The 12,277-nt window shown below is 38.2% G+C and overlaps 1 protein-coding gene across 1 annotated transcript in view; it reads left to right on the forward strand.

The window, feature by feature from the left end:
* The window catches only part of DNAH9 (dynein axonemal heavy chain 9), a 221,432-nt gene that overhangs the window by 95,189 nt on the left and 113,966 nt on the right, over positions 1 to 12,277 (forward strand). Inside the window, exons 42-44 of the mRNA XM_026696149.2 lie at positions 3,391 to 3,552; positions 4,005 to 4,201; positions 11,561 to 11,723. Of these exons, the coding sequence (XP_026551934.2) occupies positions 3,391 to 3,552; positions 4,005 to 4,201; positions 11,561 to 11,723 (522 nt within the window). The remainder of the gene's footprint in view (positions 1 to 3,390; positions 3,553 to 4,004; positions 4,202 to 11,560; positions 11,724 to 12,277) is intronic.

The following is a 12,277-nucleotide window of genomic DNA, read 5'->3' on the forward strand; positions in this document are numbered from 1 at the left end:
ATGGCAATATTGATGTTATTATTAGTATTATTTTATATGTGCTATACTCCTGTTGTATATTGCTGAGCTTAAAAATTAGAAATGGGGAAAATGAAGAAAAAAAAATCAAGAACTAGTTTCAAGCATGCAAGTCAAAGGAGAGCACTTAAACAACTTAAAATAGAGGATCTGCTGTCACTGAAAGGAGGCTTAACTATAAGTGATGACATTTTTTCACTAGATGATCAATTTGAACTACTGAACAGGGAGAGTGTGCAAGGATGGGTAACTTCTGATTAACGATTTCACTTCAAAGGAAACTCAAACAGGCACAAGATTCACAAACAATGATAACTCAAACAGTGTTAAGTTTGAATTTCCACCTGGATTTGTTGGCAAAAAATGTGTATTACTTGTAGAGATTGTGTGATTATTATTTTTTTTAAGAAGTTGTTAGACATTAAAGAGAAGCTGGACAAACTTTCCCATTTTCTGGATAGACTTTTGGATGGTCAGATTGGTAAGGAGGCAGGAAAAAACTTATAGAACAGATTTTAAAGTTCAGACTGGCAAAATTAGCATGCCCTATGTGTGATAGTTAAAGCAGGTAGAGATCAAATAGTTTCTCCATAACAAGACTTCCCCTGCAATATTTTGTGAATCTAAGTCAAGCATAGAGTGAATTACAGTCAGAAGTTTTTTTTTCTTTTTTCTTTTTAGATATTTCAAGAGAACATTCTTCTACCAGAAAAATATGGTCAAACTGGCAGCCCGCGGGCCGGATGTGTTGCGTGCTGGCCACACCCACCCCTGATTTAGCAAAGGGGGAAAAAAGTCACAATATGTCACATGATGACAATGTGACGTCACAAGTTTGACAGCCATGCTGTAATGCCTTTTATTGGGATGCAGTTGGGGTGATTGAATAGAACCGAGCATTTACTGCATTTACTGCCTCGGATTGAATTTCCACCCCCCCAAGTGGGAGGTGGGCATCTTCACCTCTAGGCCACCACACTACACAATTACAGTCAAGGGTTAATTCTCTTAAATAGTACTAGATTCAAATGTATCACCGGAAACAAATGGAAATCAGCACTTAGAGCATTTAAGCTCTAACATGTCAAATGATTTGATTCCATATGATTTTGTTGAGACGGACAACTCTCTGCCTTTTATCTTTCTCCCCAAGATCCACTTCTGTCCCCATAATTATGACAGGCATATGACAATCTTAGTTTCAACCAGTGGGAAGGAATAATACTAGTGAAATTGATAGTGGACCCCTAACAGTTATTAGGTATTGTTAATAGATACAGTTAAAATACATGATACCTGAGAATGGAAGATCCTTAAGTTGAATACTTACAATTCATATAGCTGAGTATATGGGCAAAAAGAGGTATTTACATTATTTTCAAGTAGTTGTATTTCCTTACTATTATCATAGCTAGCTAAGATTCTTAATCTTAGCTATTAATGTGGATTTAGGGTAATATTATTTGTTATTAATTAATGTCTTCTATCTATCTTATTAAATATATCCCAGTGAGGATATATTTGAAGAGTATGTGCTAGACTTGATATGAAAATATAGAGAATCTGGCTTAATTTCTGGTGGGTAATTTTAACAGATTCTGTGTGCCCATTTTAATCATTTGTATTTTCTGATCAATATGTCATTCCACTGCATCAATTAAATGATAAGGGAATCAGTTATGAAGGTTAGAAGCTAGCCCTGACCTTTCTGATTCAAAATGTAATGAGCCCAAAATCTCCAGAGCTTTTGGTCTGTTTCAGTGACTGAACCTTGGATCATAAGATATAAAGAAGATAAGAGAGCCATTTCTCATAATTGGAGTGCTTTCTCCTTATTGTTGAGCAAGCATAAATTATTCTAACATTGCTTGGGTTAGGGAGATTGGGATATAAACTGAAGCTTTGTTTGCTTTAGAAATTGTAGTACTGGATTTGCCTGTTCTCTTAAATAAGGCAGCTTTATTCTTAACACATAAATGGTACTTTTCTTGGATTTATATGCATAGATTTCCTATGATTAGTTGCTACAGAATAAAAATCAGAAAGTGTGTTCTTAAATGCTTCATCTCCAAAGAAGATTAGTAATTCCAAATGTTCCCACTTAAAAAGTACCCTAATAGCACCTCTTAAAACTTGGTTAATTCATTTAAATGCTTTTTGTTGAAATAATGCTTGCTCATGTACAGTCAGACTTCAAGCTGCCTTTAGAATTTTTGAATTAGGATTAAGAAATAACATGTTTTAAATATGTACATGTCATTACACCACTAGTTATTGTTAATAGGTAGCTACATTTTATTTCCTTTTAAGAGACACCTGCTTGTGCATGCTAAAGGGCACATTGTAAACTTGCCACAGTTACCTGAGAGTGATTAATGCAAGCTCTAGGCAGCAGCAGCCTTGTTAAATTTTATTTTTTTAAGTTATCACCACTTAGTCTAATATATTGACTCTTTTTCTCCCTACAAAATGATAAGGAAGTAATGTGGTTAATTTAGGGAGAGATTGAATCTGAGGCAATAACGTACCCTCCATTTTTTCAGTCTGCAGTTTAAATCAGTGCAGGATAAGGAGTTTAGCGAACAACAAGCCTATGTAATCTACTTTTAAACCATTTGGGGAATCCTGGGCCTAATTATTATTGAATAATTTCACTTCAATCAGAAATGTGTATATATATTAGAGCTGCAACCTCTGTTGCAACTGAACTTCCTAAAATAAGTTCCTTCTCTTTCAAAAAAAATGAAAGCTTTTTTTAAATATAAAAAGCTATTCTCCTCCTTGTATAAACATATTATTGCCATGCCATTATTATTTTGTTTTTATTTGCAGTTTGTTCCTGAGTGTTAGTTGAAATATAAAATCAGCCACTGTGAAGCAATTTACCCTTAAATCTGAGAAAAGAATAACCATTTAAATTACTTCACATTGACTCGATACCTCTCAGTACAATTCATTTATGTTAGGTTAGTCTTGTTTTATTACCTATGATAATGTGATGAACTTTTATTTTATCTTTTCAATATGGAGTGACAATTCTCATTGTGCCAATGAATTTAGAATTGGGTTGAAAATTTATGTAAGGAAAGTGAAGGTTAGGAACTTTGTATATTATTTTTGTCATATCCACTTTTGTACATGTACTGATGCCTTATATATTTGCTTGCTTAGGGATTCTGCTATCATATACAGAGACAGCTTAAAATGGATGGATGCCAGTTTAATGTATGTCACAGAAATCAAGAGTGGTATGGCAGACTGGAAGTGACATTGCTGAGCAATAGCAGGGACAACCATACGGATCGGTTGTAGTTGCATGGCTAATCCATCCAGAAAGCAGATTGTATCATCATCTGTATTTCTTTTCCTTAGGGTATTCTGTTTTCAACTCCTGAATGTTTGAAGACTCCTCAGGATTTGGTAAAGCTATATTTACATGAATCCAATCGTGTTTACCGTGACAAGATGGTTGATGACAAGGATTTAATTGTTTTTGATAAAATGCAAGCAGAGGCAGTGAAGAAGTTCTATGATGTAAGTGTTCAATCACTCACCAAAAACAAAATGACTAATATGTGTATTGCAAAAAAAGCAAAGCTTATAAGGTTCCTCCTCATCATAAAGAAGAAATACTGCACAATTTAGAAACCATTTATGTTTTCTAAATTGTAATGGGTGTTATGGGGCATCCTGCTTCTCTATCAGGATGTTATGGAGCATTCTGCTTCTTTATCTATTTGAGATAAAATAACTCTTTGAAACATGTTTTCTATGGCTGACAAACAGTCATTACATAACAATGCAAAAGAGAAGTATATGATATGTGCGGTCTGCAAGAAGGTTTTGGTGATGGGTAGATCCTAGGTATTACATTTTATCCCTCCTTCTCTCTAGAGTTGAGAGACTGCAATGGCTTATGCTTGATGACATTTTTGTTTGCTGCATCTCTCCTAAACTGGAACACTGTGTTTTCCTTTACCCCTTAGGACATAGAGGAAACTTTGGAACAAACCAAGAAGATGAATATCTATTGTCATTTTGCAAAAGGGGTAGGAGAACCCAAATATATGCCTGTCCAGAATTGGGAATCATTGAGCCAGATTCTTGTGGAAGCTTTGGAGAACCACAATGAAGTTAATGCTGCCATGAACCTGGTGCTGTTTGAAGATGCCATGTGCCACATGTAAGAGGAGTTTTGATTTTCAGATGACTGTGATTTCCTTTAATACTGTAGGTTTTGGGTGGTATCCACAGAAGTAGGAACAATGGATGACCTTCTACAAAGAAGACCTGAATTAACTGTCTGTACAGAGAATCTTAACATATTTTAATCATTCTTTCAACTATATAGATGAAAGGGTCCATGTTTTAGCAGAATACCAATCGCCATTCATTGATGACTATCCTTCTAAGAAAGGGAATGGTAGGCCAATAGAAACATTATTTTATGTAATTGTATTACCTGTCAACCCTTATCCCAAAATTTAAGGACTGTGTTTTGGTTGTTAGTGGGTTTTGTCCAAGAAATAAATAAGCTAAGTTGTTTTGAGCACATACACTATCTTCAACTTATTCTCTCAGCTGTTACAAAACACGTCTTCCATTAGAAACAAGCACAAAGGGCAAGCAAACTGTTTCTCCAACTCCAGGTAGCAAATTCAGTCATGCTCACAAAAGCAAACAATATGCAGAGTCCTTGGTTTTTCTGCTTATATCTTTCTGTTGGAGGCGAGACATCCTTTCACTTCCCACACCAGAGGGCATCACAATTTAATACAATTGCACTGCTGTGCATGCTACAGGGCTTTTATTCATCTGATTACTAGCAAGCATTTTTATCTTCAGTAGCTCAGTGTCAACCAGGTTGTATTAGGACCTAATATTCAGTGTTCAGAAGCAGGTCCCCACAATGAATTTGCATGCTAGGTTTATAAAATAAAGATTTCTTTCAGAGGCTCTCTGTCTAGTGCTGAGGCACCAGATCTATTCTTTCTAATAATACACTTGATCTCCCTTAAAAAACGGACAATTTAAGTATCAATTTGCATTACTCTTTAGAGGGCTAAATTTTCAATCTGGATTTGCACTATTCATCTGCCCAAACTGAAAATGCTCTCATTTGGCAGAGATTTATCTATTTGTCTATCGGTCTGTCTGTCTGTGTCTCTCTCTGTCTGTCTCTGTCTCTGTCTCTGTCTCTGTCTCTATCATGTATCATCTATCTAGCAAAACCTTAGGTAGCAAAGGAAAATGGAATAATTTAACAATTGTAAAACACACCAACCCAAACTAAGGTCTTTTCATAAAAAATCTCAATGGACCCCACTTTTCCACATCCCTATCAGAGCATGAGAAACTAGTAGCCTACTTCCAATGCCAGTCTTCATAGCTTTCTAAAAACCACTAAGCTTGGGACTTTCTGTATCTCTGTGGGAGTCTTCTCCATAGGTTAGGTGCCATTAGAAAGAAAGCATATTTTTAGCACTCACCAGGTGAAAGTGTAGAGACAACTCTACCAGTTCTGTTGGGATGGGTAGAAACCATCAAGGAAAAGCAATCTTTCAAACAATGTTCCTCAAAAAAGAAAACCAGCACCTTGAATGACACTCCGAAGCCTGCTAGGAGATAATGCAGCTCCTATAGCAATGAAGTGATGTGTGTATACTGTTATTGCCCAATACCACATCTGCTACTGCATCGTGGATCAGCTGAAGTGTCTGAATGTTTTTCAAGGGCAGTCTCATGCAGAGCTCATTGCAGTAGCCCAGTCAGGAAGTGACATAAGTAATTTGAGTAGTGCCTCCCAGTCTAGGAGTGGTTCAACTTATGCACAAGCTGCATTTGTGTAAAGGCTTTGGGGGCTACATTGCCACCTGCTACAGTGTAAGCCTCAAATGAGAATGAATGATGGAAAATCATCAGATACGGAGAGCCCTAAAATCCATAGTTGCTCAGTCCTCTCAGGATTGGATTGAAGCAGGTTCCTCACCATACAGTGCCCAAAGAGTCTCCAAGCACTGTAAAAACACTTCGACAGTATCACTTGGATGTTCCAGGGCAGAGAGGTACAATTAAGTGTCAGAGAGGTACAATTAAGTGTCATCAATATACCAACAAAACTTAACCCCATGCCAATAGATAACTTATCCAGTAGTTTTATTTAGATATTAAATAGGGCGTGGGGAGAGTGTGGCGGCACCACACATAGCAGAAGTAAAGGGCTATACCTTCCTCCCCCCATTGACACCATCTGGAAGGTGGCCACAGAAGAAGGAGGAGAGGCACTGAAGAACAATGCTACCAACTCCCAACCTCTTCAGTTGGCTCTGAAGGATACCATAAGCAATGGTATCAAAAATTACTCAGAGAACAAAAAGGGAGAGAATGGGTACCTATTTCTGCCCTGAGCATACTGTTGTATCTCTTACTGTTGTATCTTGGCTTGAACACCAACTGCAATAGGTTCAGGTAATCTATTTTCTCCAGAACTCTTGGAAACTGCTGGTTGTCCTCTTCTCAACAGCCTTCCCTAAAAAGGTCCCCTCTCTTTGAGGACAGGGCTGACCATCATCTTCTTCAAGGCAGGCAGAACTACCCATTCTGGTAAATTAGACATTTTCCATCATTTGAGCTCATTTAGGTGTCCTTCTAACTAGCCAGGAGAGACATGGATTAAACACATATGTAATGGAATTTACCATTTGAAGAACCCCATCCATTCCTCAGAAGTAATTGGGTCAAATTTAGACCAGATAAGACTGCCAGATGACTCCCAGCTGAAGTCCAACCCAAAATGGATCTGAGTGACTTTAACTGTCAGATATTGAGCCTATTCCTTGCAAGAACCCTACAGGGGATTCTCCAATCTCTGCTTCTCCAGAAGGAAACAAGCCACCAAAGTCAGCTGCTGGGAATTTATTTGCAGATCTATTTAATACAAGCAGGGCAAAATAGTGCTTGGATTGAAAAGGAATGGCACTGAGGCAGTCATAGTGATTTGGCCTCTGCTCATAGTCTGGAAAATCGACTGTTAGCATGCCCATCCATTAAAATGTTCACAATGATCTTTTTATAGATTCTACATTAGAAAGATTATTTATTTAAACAGTGAGGGCCTTTTGGATGGCAGCTTCATGCTCCAACATGCTTAGCCTAAGGAGACACATCAAAACCTATCCTTATAATATTTTCAAAATATGTAAAAAATCTTTCTAATTCCTCTTCTAAAAACACATTTGTTTAATGAATATGTAAATACAACAACCCACATTTCTATATTTTCCTGACTCAATTTCTATCTCATTGATAGCATTAGCATATCTATAATATTTGGTTTTATTGTTTGTGTGTGAATTTTGTTTCTAATATTGGCTTATGCTGATTTGGAAGCTTCAGTTCATTAAAAAAAATTCCTTCAAACTTTATATGGTATGAATTGAATGTTAGACTTAGAAGATATAATATAATTCTTAATCCTTGAATCATTGGCTCAGAAGTTGATATTCATCTTTGTCAATCAGCAAAACATTGCTCTGCATGTCCTCATCCTTAATAACTACTGGATTTTGTCATAATTGCTCAAGGACAATTTCTTGGTATGTAAGTAGTCAGATATTGGTGATGGAAGAGATAGTGTGTGTCTGTGTGTATTATATATATATATATATATATATATATATATATTATACAAGAAAATGTATGTATGTATGTATGTATGTTTTCTTAAGTTTTTATGGGTATTTATATGTATGGTATTCAGCTTTGTTCGGGTATTTTCCCACATCATTATAGTTGTGCTTTTAAAGAACAACTATAATGATATGGGAAAATACCCGAACAAAGCTGAATACCACACACACACACACACACACACACACACACACACACACGCAGGTCTTGGCGTGTTCGGGTCTTTTCCTGTGTAAGATTGAGAGTATCTTGGTGACGTTTCGACAAGGTCCTACTCACCATCTTCAGGCTGGTGCTTTCGGCTTCGTGCTTGTGCGAGCAAAGCATGATCAGAGCTGCCGTCTCTCTGTAAATACTGGTGGGGAGGTTGGCTATGTTGTCATTTCTTGATTGGTTGATGGAGTTGATGTTTGCAGATTGGCTGGCTTTTTCATAAGAACATGTGTGGCTGAGGTATTGGCTGTGTGTCAATCAGTCTCCTGTGTTGTAATGACCTGGGTAATGGGCTGTGTGATGACCTTCTGAGTTCTATTGTTTTGACATCCTGGGTCTTGTGCTGTAATCTCCTGGGTTATAATGACCTGGGTCATGGGCTGTGTGATGACCTTCTGAGTTCTATTGTTGTGACATCCTGGGTCTTGTGATGTAATCTCCTGGGTCGTTGGCTGTGTTGTAAAATCCTGAGGTTTTGTGGTGTAACTGCCTGAGTTCCGTGATGTGATATCCTGAGCGGGTGGCTGTGATGTGATGTTCTGGGTTTTGGTTTGGCTCCGAGTTTGAGGCCTGGCTATGTGTTCATGGTGTGTGTCTGTTTGCTTGGTTTGGGGGTTGGGGTGTGTAGCAGCCGCTGATGCAACCATGGTCTGGTTTCTGGACAGTGGTTGCCTTACGTCTATGGGGTGGGTTTGTGTTTGAGTCTGGTGAGGGAGATTGGTGGTGGCATTATGTGTTGTTTTGGGTCCAGTGTTGGTTTTCATGGCTGGGACTTGTTTGTTGATAAGGGCTAGTTTTCAGATGTCTGGTAGGCAGGGGGTATCATCCCATTTATTCATGTTATGGGAGTGTTTCTCTATTTCGATGGCTTCCCTGATTATTCTCTTGTTGAAGTGTTCAGTATTGGAGATTAATTTGGTAAATTAATCACACAGCCCATTACCCAGGTCGCTACAACACAGGAGGCTGATAGACACACAGTCAATACTTCAGCCACACATGTTCTTATGAAAAAGCCAGCCAATCTGCAAACATCAACTCCATCAACCAATCAAGAAATGACAACATAGCCAACCTCCCCACCAGTATTTACAGAGAGACGGCAGCTCTGATCATGCTTTGCTCGCACAAGCACGAAGCCAAAAACACCAGCCTGAAGATGGCGAGTGTGACCTCGTCGAAACATCACCAAGATACTCTCAATCTTACACATGAAAAGACCCGAACACGCCAAGACCTGCATACACACACACACACACACACACACACACACACACACAAATATACATACACATACACATACACAGACACACACACATATATAATGTATTATTATACACACATGTGTGTGTTTGCATGTGTGTATACACACACATTTCCAGGTATTAGGGGAAAAAGACATGGAGCCAAGATAGGAAATTTCACACTGACATTTCCTTGTCAAGGGGAATCGTCTGAAGTGAGAGGATATTTGACTGCATCCACATATTTACCATAATAACAAGATTTTCAGATACTGGAAACTGCATAACTATGTTCCCATTCTCCTAGATATTGCAACTTGGTTAATTAGAATCATTCTTCAACCTTCTCAGTCAACATGGGAAAACAGAGGTTGGGGCAGGTACCCTTCATACCTTCCATCCCTGCCCCCCCCACCTCAATCTTCTCCTGAAATATGAAAATGTGTGGGTAATAGAAAGAACAATATGTTGTCAGCCAGAATGCACTCTTCCAATTATTCTGATGGGGAGTTTAATTCACTTGATTACAATTTAATTTAATGAATAGAGAGAGCATCAGAAAGAATAAAATCATTCCTGAAATAAACTCATAAGTAAAAGCAGGAGGCTGGATCTGTGACCTTGGAGTGGAGATGCATCATGAAGCTCAGATTGTTGTCTTTTCTAACAACCTGAAAAGCATGGTATGAAAGGGGTCAGTATGTGGGCACAATAAGTGCCATTGTTTAGAGAACTTAATAATAGTATCTGAGACAAATTGAATTCAGATACTATTGAGGATTGCAGGGGCATTTAAAATAAGGCCATAATCTCCAATGTATTATGAGAGGCATTCCAGTTTAGAGGTCTTATTGTGATTGAAAATATCTTCTTTATCATTCCTACTTAACAAACCAAAAGTACACAACCTGTAACCTTTTTATGTTCAGACTCCTCTGCAATTCTTTAGTAAGGAGTCTAGCAAACACTACAGTTGTGCATGCCACTAAAATATATTTTCTTGCATTTATCTCTAACCCTTTGATTCCTAATTTAAGTGAACATCTTTGCCACAACACTGATTACTTGTAGATTATTCATAGCTTATTTTAAGCTCCGGTCAGAATCAGGGAAGGGTGGTTACCTAATTCATGAACGTTAATGAGCAATCATGTTGAATAAGCCAACCAGGTGAGCCTCTTTCTGAGAAGCGGGGTTATGGCAAGTGCCCATCACTCTCCAGGATGACAAAGCAACGAGTTGAAATAATTGTGATAAATACAGAGGCCACATTGTGGCCAGCAGATCAAATAAAGGGGAAAAAAAGTCTCAGAACCTGGTGACTTCACAGCAGCTGCAAATTCCTCTCAAAAGACAAAATGAGAATTAATGGGTAATTGCCATCTCTCAGGAAGTTACTCTCTCATTCTGTTTTCTTGGTTTCCAAGTCAGGACTTTACCCATTAAGAAATATCCTCCTAATCTTAAGAAAACAAACAAGCAGGCTTCCGAGACAAGAATTATATCTGCAGTATATTTCAGGCACATAAGTTAAAAACATTGGCTAACTGAAGCTCTTTTGACAAGATCTAGCAGACATGTAAATTTAAATGATATTTTAAAGAGATTCAAATGAACATAATTAGGTTGGTATATGTCAACAACATAACAAAAGTTAATTGATGTGGCTAAAATGGGCATTAAAAATTAGTTTGGAGGGAAAAAGAAGAAGTTAAAAACTTACAAGGCCACCAAATTGGAACTGGAACTAAATTCTAATTGTCAGCTCTTCAGGAGGCTAGACCAGAAGTCAGAACCTGCAAGGATTATAGGAACTTTATTGTTGTAGAATATAATAAACAGAATATTAAAAGCCTGTCAGGGATTTCCTCCATCCCTTCTTATATCAAACAGGATGAAGACAGAATTATTTTGAATTTCTTTCTTATCCCATCTTTTTTGCAAGGACTAAGTTGAAAATTATTTAAGAGGTGGCGCAATGGTTGAAAATAATTTAAGAGGTGGCGCATGGTGGCGCAATGGTTAGAATGCAGTGCTGCAGGGCTAATTCACTGCTCACTGAAGGAGTTCGATTCTGAGTGGCTCAAAGTTGACTTCCATCCTTCTGAGGTCAGTAAAATGAAGACCCAGATTGTTGGGGCAATATGCTTACCCTATAAACTCCTCAGAGAGGGCTGTAAAGCACTGTGAAGCAGTATATAAGTCTAAGTGCTATTGCTATTTCTTGCATGTCTTGTTTCAAATTATCTCTTTACTCCTCTATGCTCATCCAGACACATAATGACTTAAGATTTCACAAGTTTTGAATCTAACAGATTAGTCCATGTGCCATATATTGATATTTATTCCACAGAAGAAATGTTGGATGTGAAAGGATTATGTATCTTTTGGTTTAGTTGCCGAATCAACCGTATCCTGGAATCTCCCAGAGGGAATGCTCTGCTAGTGGGTGTTGGTGGAAGTGGCAAGCAGAGCCTGACAAGATTGGCAGCTTTCATTAGCTCTCTGGAGATTTTCCAAATCACCTTGAGGAAAGGCTATGCGATTCCTGATCTGAAGGTGAGAGGCTTAGAACCAAGAAGAGACTAACTATAGGCTCTATGCTAGTTAGGGTTTGAAATGTGGCAAGTAGTTCTTTGAATTATACTTGGAAGCCAACTGGAACCAGTGCATTCACAGAGTTTGGGCATTACCTGAGCAAGGTGTGATTAACCTATCACTGATTGTGGCACTACATTCTACACATAGCTTCTGAATAGATTTCAAGGGAAGCTGCATGTAGAATGCATTGCAGTAGTCCAACCATGAGGTGACTAAATGTGAAGGGCCTTCTAGTTCGGAAAAGATACAATAGCACACAAGGTGATTCTGTGTAAAAGCCCTCCTGTCTATACTTCTCACCTGTTGCCTTTAAGCAGGACCCCTGATTCCAGGAGCAAACACAGATTGTTCAGTAGACCCAAATGGGAAAGTGCCTGCCCAATCAGGGCCAAAGATAGAAAGTCCTCAGTACTAGGAGGCTTAAATACACACAACCATTCAGTCTTGCTAAAAGTGAGTCTGAGCTTGTTCCTACACCCTCATACTCTCATTGCTTCCAGGTATTGGGACAT

Source organism: Pseudonaja textilis, chromosome 2 (assembly GCF_049901715.1).
Source record: "Pseudonaja textilis isolate UNSWEBS1 chromosome 2, rPseTex1.2, whole genome shotgun sequence".
NCBI lineage: Eukaryota > Metazoa > Chordata > Lepidosauria > Squamata > Elapidae > Pseudonaja > Pseudonaja textilis.